General features: G+C 36.2%; 1 protein-coding gene across 29 annotated transcripts in view; it reads left to right on the top strand.

Annotated features, from left to right (window-relative positions):
- LOC103750489 (sorbin and SH3 domain-containing protein 2) overlaps positions 1–8,927 on the top strand; it is a 217,381-nt gene that overhangs the window by 171,703 nt on the left and 36,751 nt on the right. For all 29 annotated transcript variants that reach the window (XM_029556344.1, XM_029556354.1, XM_029556353.1 and 26 more), the window contains 2 exons: positions 5,869–5,915; positions 7,817–8,004. In XM_029556344.1, the coding sequence (XP_029412204.1) occupies positions 5,869–5,915; positions 7,817–8,004 (235 nt within the window). The remainder of the gene's footprint in view (positions 1–5,868; positions 5,916–7,816; positions 8,005–8,927) is intronic.

The raw sequence follows: 8,927 nt of genomic DNA, 5'->3' as shown, positions 1-8,927 counted from the left end.
TGCCGAGGAGCTCAGAAGGTGGGCGACTGTGACCAGTGATAGTCATGTATATAGAGATTAGAAATGCATGTGAAAACATCTCAATGTCAATAGCCTTGGAATGAATTTTTTCTGTATGAAACTGTGTGTTTTTAATGTTGTTATTCTTTCATTTTCCTAAGTGCCTATAACTTGTGGACTTTACCACCAGTCAAGAATAGGGGTGACAGGGCTAGAGGGATGGCTCATCAGTTAGTGTAACAGAACTGACTGCTCTTGCAGGGGACCCAGCACCCACATGGCAGCTACCAACCATCCTTAAGTCTAGTTCTAAGGGATTCAGCACCCTGGCCTTCATGGGCATTGCATGACATCGGTTCTCTTTCATACATGCAGGCAAAACACTCGTACACATAAAATAAAAATAAATAAATCAAAGAAACTAAGACTAGGAATGACAAATACCTTATATGTGCATTATGACTTCTGAGTTATCCCCTTGACAGGTGTCACTAATCTTGGCACTCTAGTTCAGGCAGCCAGTACAACAGATAATCACTGGTATATGAGATAAAATTTGGTTGAAATCTCTAAGACATCTTTTGACAATCCTCTGGGTGAAGCATTTAGGCAGTCCATGTGAATTTTTACTTGGAGTAGGAAAAGAGAGTATTGAAGAAAAAAAAAAGCAGAACGTATCCTAAGTCAAATCTTGCTCTCTGTGAATAAACTGGAAGATTATTTCGGAAAGCACATCAGGAGACACAAGCAGAAAGGGCGTGCCTTTGCTAACTACCAGACAGGTGGACACACTGAGTTTATCACAGTCAATGCTCTGTGGCCTTAAGTGAATAGCACACTTAATAAACATCTTAATTTAGTAGCCCTCACTAAAAATATGTGCACGAAGACAGAACTAAGAAAAGGTGTACTGCAGGAGATGCTACTGACAGAGTAGTGACAACTGGAACTGCAAGCATAGAATCCAAAGAGGAAAAACTCAGATTTCTAGAGGTTCAACCTGCAGTTCCAAATTATCTATCATGTAGCAAGCATCACAGGAAAGTGACCAAAATATTTTATATTAAATAAAAAACAAAATCTAGTAAGCAAAAACTCTCCAGAGTTATTGAACATTGAACTCAATAATTTTTCAAGGCTCACATTTCGTAGCCAGACCTGTACTCTAAAGAAAACCAAGTCAAACAAGCAATTCTATTCTCTATGTTTGGACATTGACTCAGCATATGAAAGAAGCTTATTATTTCAACGTAGGAGCAACCTAAGAGTTTATTTTGAAACTCAGTTCAGTCAAATATTTTTCTCAGATATTTTGATCAGATATTTCTGGAATGTCCTTCAAGACGACTCATTGAGAACTAAAACAGGATTCAGAAAAGAATATCATATCTAACTCATTCATTTTCTAGTGAAGAAAAGCAGAGTGGAATAACTTTAAGAAAATATGTAAAATCACCTAGTTAGATAGCCAGAAACATTAAACGCTGATCTCTCAGTCTTCACGTTGGCACTGTTTACACAGTTCTAACCATTTCCAAATGATGTATTTGAAGCTCAGCTCTTCTAGAAACAAATATTTGTATTTTAACTATTCAGTTTGTATAAAATGTGTTCTAGGAATTATCACTGCACAATAATTCCTCAGCATAACGAAGTGAGAAACTCAATGTAACACATTATCTAATATTATGGTAGTGACACAAAAATTGCCTAGAAAGCACTTTGATGGTAATTAAACTGTCATTATCTCTTTGGGATTGAGAGATGAGTGATTTTTAACAGCATGTTAAAGTACAATATTAATTTAGAACATGGGTTTTCAGTGTGTAAGAAAATATGACCCAATAAGATATTTAGATTCTGTCTTTAATAACATTACTACAATATTTCTAGCAAAATTTTAATTATTAGATATTATTTTAGCTAACCTTTATCAAGTACCTTGAATATGTCATAAAGGACTTTTTTTAATCAAATACATCTGAGACATTTGCTTGCAAATGTAAAAATGAACCCTAATACTTGGCTAATTTAAAATACAAATTTTAGCCAGGCGTGGTGTACTGGCCTTTAATTCCATCACTCAAGAGGCAGAGGCAAGTGGATCTCTGTGAGATCAAGGCCAGCCTGGTTTCCATAGCAAGTTCCAGGCCAGCTGGAGCTACAGAGAGACCCTGTCACACACAGGCCAGCTGAGGCGGCAGGGAGAAAAAAAAAAAAAAAAAAAAAAAAAAAAAAAAAAAAAAACTATAAAATGGGGATAGCCAGTCTCCTTCAAGGATGAGACTCTTTGTAGCTTGGTAGGTTGACCAGGCTCCAGTGGATGGGCACGAGCTGAAAGGCACTTGGGAACATAAATTAGACTCTATAGGCCTAGGCCTGTGCATTAAATTGGGCAGGGTGCAGTAAGGGGAAGTAAGGATATAGAAGGAGATTTAAATACCACCAAATTATAGTATATGAAAATCACAAGATGATACATATGCCAAGTAAAAAGTATTGAATTGCCTTACCATGCATCTTATAAGCAACAGTGTGTAAAAACGTAAAACAAACATGAATTTTTAAAAGACAAGTTAAGAATTTGTAAGCAAAGTTTCATGAGTAATCACTTAGCAGAAGAATGAGTTAATGTCCTCACACTATTGATATGACCTTCTAGAGTCAAAATAACAGTAACTCTAAATACGGTTAAAATCACAGTAGATTGTGGTTGGTTAAAATGGGCTACTACTTTTTTGGAGACAATTTTCACTTCAGGATGAGTATCACTAAACTTTTTACTAATACTTTGCAATTGACAAGTACATTTTCTTTTAGGATACATAAAATCAAAAATTACTTTTATGAGCCAGCAAGATGGCTCAGCCAGTAGGGCACTCACTGCCAAGCCTGCTGACATGAGTACGATCCTCAGAATCCATGTCATGTGAGGCAAGAACTGATACCTATAAGTTGTTCATTGACCTTCACATGCACACACATATATGCATGCGTGTATATACATCAAATACCCACACAGTGAATGTAAAAAGAATGTTTTTTAAATGGTTTTAGCTTATTTAGAATATGAAAAGCAGGACAAGGAAGAATAATTAGTTTCTTGGCACAAGTCTGAAACATAATCAATTCTCACACAATATCTCATTTCAAATTACAGTATTGTTCAAGCTCATCATAACTGGCTATTCAGTATTTCTGATGGTCTGAAGGATGTTCCGAGAGTGTTCAGAACTTGACCCCTTCACTGGTTAAGTGTGTGTTGGGGTGTCCTGTAAACCCTAGGATCACCACAGATGGTGGTGTTCTGGGGCTCATTGGTGTCACTCTTCTGCAAAGATGTAGAATTAACTATCAGGCTTTGTAGCATTTATCATTTTCCTTTTTTCTTGTTTATCTGTTTTTCTTTTTTTAATACTTTATTATTTTTATTTTATGTGTACGAGTGTATTGCCTGCATGTATGTGAGTGCACCCATGTTATGCAATGCTGTGGAGGTCAGAAGAGGGCTTCAGATTCTGCTGGAACTGGAGTTAAGAATGGTTTGTAGCTGCCATGTGGGTGGTGGGAATCGAACCCAGATCCTCTGCAAGAGCAGTCAATGCTCTTAACTGTTGAGACATCCCTCCAGCCCCTATCTGTTTTTCTTTCTAATGTCCAATTCAAACAAATTAAAGTAATCATGTAAACTTATCAGAATAGCAGAGTATTTTTCTGCTTATATTTCTTGAAAACATAGGAACCAAAGGATTTTCTAAGAACCAAAAATATTGAATATACTCTTTCTGTATAAAGGGACAGAGGAATATTTTCATACCAAAAGATACTTTTATTTTATTCTGGGTGAGATTCCATTCTCAATCAGTAAAAGAGAATTAAACTACGATATTATTTAACATAAGCAACTTTAGAGTTAAGCATTAGAAGGTTTGTCAGACCAATCTACATAAAGGCTCATAGTTGTATTCAAATGTTTTAATTGGCTAACCAATACAAATTTGCCAGTTAATAGAAGCAGAGTAATGGAAATTATTATAAAGTGAGATTTTAGTTCCTCTAGGTAGATTTTTAATATTTGATAAAATGTTTTGGTGTGATTGGAATTTAAGATAAAATTTGACAAATTTTGTCTTCCTGGCTGATAGTTTTTTTAATATTTTTATTCTTCGAGAATTTTATGATATATTTTGATCATATTCACCACCCCCACTTCATCTCCCTAACTCTTCCCAGATCCACCCCCACCTCCACACCTCCACACCCCCAACTTCATGTTTTTTTTAATAACCCCAAGTTCCAATTTGTGCTATCCATATACACCTGAGTATGGGTCCAGCTGTCCACTGGAGCGTGGTTGACTTACCAGGGGTCGCATCCTTAAAGAAAACTGACTCTCCCTGTCCCAGAAGTCATCATCTGTCCATAGCTCTTCAGCTAGAAGTGAAGGCTCATGAACCCCTCCAACCTCCATGTTGGACTATCAGCTGTCTTGATCTTGTGCAGATCTTGTGCAGGCAATCACAGCTGCCATGAGTTCATGAGTGCAGAGGTCCTGTCCTATCCAGAAGACACTAATTCTCTTTGGTCTTCCACTCTGGCTGACAGTTTGAGGTTTTCATATAAACCTTTTCAAAATAAAGTTTCCATTTTTCTTCAAACCAAAGTTTGTTTGTGATGATGAACTGAGCAACAAATATAGCCAAACCCCAAACCATGTTCACCTGGTATAGACTTTGCTGTGAGTGATAGACAGTGTATTGTCTACTTTCAGCTTTCCATGTCACCCTCGATGTTCACAAATTCTCTTGCAATTTAGATACTTCCAGTTCCTCAGTAAACAGCCACAATAATAAGAACTTTGTGTCTGTCCCTGTGCCTGGTTAAATTTTAGTGTACTGTCCTGAGTAAAAAAAATGTTTAAAGCACACTTTTAAAAGGTTATAATTTGATTCATTAGATCATTTCTTTTTTAAATATTTTATTATTTTCATTTTATGTGTATGAGTGTATTACCTTCATGTATGTGAGTGCACCTGTGTCGTGCAATGCCATGGAGGTAAAAAAAGAGTTTCAGATTCCCCTGGAACTGGAGTTAAGGATGGTTTGTAGCCACCATGTGGGTGCTGGGAATCAAACCCGGGTCCTTTGCAAGAGCAGTCAGTGCTCTTAACCGCTGAGCCATCTCTCCAGCCCCTAGATCATTTCTTTTAAACTAACTCTGAACTCATCTTATTTGATACTTATGAATCTTTACCTGATTGAAGTCCCAGGTAGTTTAGGAAAAATTTTAAATCAAATTCTGTGTGTCTTATGAAAATCGAGTGTCTGTGTTCACAAAGGAAGGATCTATCGAGTTCTGTTTACATGCTTTATTTTAAATAATACCTGGCAACAATAATGAAATTGCAAATGAGTTTCTACTGTACAAGTACTGAATGATGGCTTTAAACATCTTCTTTAAAAAATCAAACCATTCCTTCATGTAGGAAATTTCTACTTATCTCAACCATAGGTAGAAAAGAATCTAAAACTGATGCTGTAGAATCACTTGTTTTTTTCAAATCATTATTCCTAAGAATAATGCTACTGGTTTTGTTTCTCACCAGTAAAGCAAATGTTTAGATTGTGTAGAGCTTGAGTTACCTCACAGAATACAACACGGCTTGTTGAAAGAGAACTCAAATGGAAAAAAGTATATAAATTGAATTGCATGGTTTCACTTTGGGAAGATATTTTCATGATCAGAATAAATGGTTCTTTTAATCTCAACATTTAGAATATTCTTTCTAGAGTATATAAATCAGTGAGTAAATAAATGAAAGTTTCCATGGTAATTATTTTCATAGCACTATTATTCTTTCTTCACAGGCCTCCATATATCAGTCCACAGACAGAAGCCTGGAAAGACCCAGTAGGTAAGAATCTCATTGCACTACACTAATCAGGTAGTCTGTGCCCATGGATGTTTTCTTGGTAGTAATATTCCTATTGAAATAGTAAAGGATAGAGTGTATCTATTATTCTTATTTTAACTACTATACCTTATTAAGTTGCTCCATATTTTTATATATTACTTTATATGTTCACATTCAGGAATTTGTAAACGTTAGGTAATGTGACTCTGGACTCCTTCCCAGAGACTGATCCTTCCCTTTGTTGTTTCTGCTGCCCTCAGTTTTCTTCCAGTGAGGGAAGGGTACAAATAACTAATTCTCAGTGTTATTTTATATATAACGATGTCAGAGATTTTATAAATTAGAAACTATTAATGAATAATTGCTAATTATACTCTGATCACAGAAATCAGAAATGTTTTCACTGTCAGTAAATAAGGGTTTACAGCACAGCAGGCATTCAAAGTACATAAACTATTCAAACCATAGATAACACTATGAGTTAAATACTAGTGCCCCACCTATGTTTGAAGAAACTAAAATTTAAATGCAATATCTTGAAAAGATCGGAAAACAGAGAGCCAAGATAGGATAGCATGTAACCACTACTGGTAACTGCCCTTAGAGTCTGACCAAGATGGACTCTAGTAATAGATTTAATAGCACACTTAATTTCAAATATTGCCAAAACTCAGATATAGGTCAATAACAAAGCTGAATATCACAAACTCACAGTCACAGTGTATCATCAACAAATAGATCTGTAATATTACACTGCCTTCTACAAATTTGTATCAGCCTAAGTAGAAAATTTTGTGAATTGTGTCCTTCATGAATTAGATTTATGAGTGCTACCCAACTACACTAATATCACAAAAAAAGTTCTCCCAACTCCTCCTTTATTATATTTATCATCTACATAGACATCTAATATGTTTGAAATACTTGAAGTTTAGGATCTTAATCTGACCTAAAGACTGTTACAAAAGCACACAGAGCCTCACACAGCAGGATAGTTATAGAAAAACAGGCATAATACAACATAAAAGCTACAAAAACTGTTGTTAAAAAAAATAAGAACTGAGGATCACAAAAACCCTCGGTATAAGGCTGTGCTTATACAATGAAAAAAAAACATGGAAAATAGGGTGAATGACTCCAAATCATATTTAGTAGAAATAAAAATTAAAGTGTTTAAATAGTAAAAAAAAAAAAATGGTTATTGAGGCTGGAGAGATGACTTAGCAGTTAAGAGAACTAGCTGCTTTTGCAAAGATCCTGGTTCAGTTCCCAGCACCCATGTGGTGGCTCACAACTATCTTTAACTCCAGTTTCTGGAGATCTAGTACCCTCTTCTGATCTCCATAGGCACCAGGCACACATGTAGTACATATATACATGAAGGCAAAACAATGAAATAAAAATAAGTCTTTTGAAAAATGGTTGTTATACTGTATTACTTAAGGGAAGCATAATAAATAAAAGTATACAAGTTCAGTACCAACATAGCTTTTAATATTTTCAACCACAGGTAGTTGAACTTGTGGAACTGGAACCCATGGGTATAAGAAACCTATACATTCCCATCAGTTTTTCTGTAAGCTTGAAAGTTTCCTTAAAAATGTTGATCTGTAAGTTTGTTAGCAGTTGATTCCAAAGAAATCATTTGGAATGTGAAGGAATGAGTTTCTCACAACACAACTTTAGCAGAAAGGGTGTTGTACCATTCTCTGGTGTGATCCACCAGTTTTCTGGTGCATGTGCTCAGAAATGGTTTAACCACACAATGGCTAAAACTAAGCTATAGCTGATTTATGTACAAAAGAGACTGGTAGTGATGACTGGTCTCTGTGTAGATGAGTGGTGTGTTGCTTCTAACCTCCTCCAACACCAGTCAAAGTGATACTGATTTCCTCCTTCAGTTCTGCAAGCATGGCCAGTGATTTTAGGAAACGGAGGAAGAGTGAACCTGCAGTGGGTCCACCCAGGGGCTTGGGCGATCAGAGTGCAAGCAGAACCAGCCCTGGTCAGGCAGACCTCCCAGGATCAAGCTCCACCCTTACCAAGTCTTTCATTAGTTCCTCTCCTTCCTCTCCCTCAAGAGCAAAAGGTGAGTAATGATAAATGAACACCGTTTGTTGATTCAAGTGGTAGCCTAGAGTACATGTGCAAGCCAGTCCAGGGTAGTGACAGTGACATGTGCTGGCTTTTACTTATGGTATCCTGGAGAAAATATAGCTTCCAAATAAAACTGTTGTTCTTAACTAGCTTGGCTTAAAGTGACAAGCCACTTCTATATCTTAAAGGACTGGGCTAGCATCTATTACTGCACCCCCCCATAGATTGTTTAGATTTGTTAGAAAACAAATTTAAAGTATTAATTGTCATATCCATAAAAATTACATTTATAGGCTTTTACATGTAGTCAAATGTGGGACCCCACAACCTCCTCCAGTCTCCAGGCATTGAAATAGAAGAGAGACAGTTTTTAAATATGTGAAGAAGATGAGTTGTAACCAAAGCCTCTGTGAGGTAGGGCAGAGTCGGGTACAAGCATCAATTGTAGACGCTAAAACTGTTTTCACACAATGGTTAAAACTTAGCTATAGCTGATTTATGTACAAAAGACAGTCTAGTTGTGATGACTGGTCTCTGTGTAGATGAGTGGTGTGTTGTTTCTAGCACCTAACTGGCTGTCAGAAGGTATGACCCCATTCATTACACCTTTTCTCATTCACAAACATGCCTTCATCAGATGGGACTCATCTACAAAAGAAAATATCCCAAGGTAACAAGTAGGTCATGAATAGCCATTAATTCAACATTCTAGAATAAGGTCCAAAATTTAAAAGCATTCTAATGAATTTAAGTGTTTGTTTTATCATAGGAAGTGTTAAACCAACTTCCTTTACCAAACATTACATAGCCACTTAATGTACTTATCTACTTTAGGAGACTTTGGGGAAAATTGTAATCATGATAGAGATATTTTCCTCCACTAAATTTTACTTCTAGGAAAAAAATGTCTTCTTA

This window comes from Nannospalax galili, unplaced genomic scaffold, assembly GCF_000622305.1.
Source record: "Nannospalax galili isolate Female #2095 unplaced genomic scaffold, S.galili_v1.0 scaffold46, whole genome shotgun sequence".
In the NCBI taxonomy this organism is placed as follows: domain Eukaryota; kingdom Metazoa; phylum Chordata; class Mammalia; order Rodentia; family Spalacidae; genus Nannospalax; species Nannospalax galili.
This window is presented reverse-complemented; position numbering and strand designations above follow the sequence as displayed.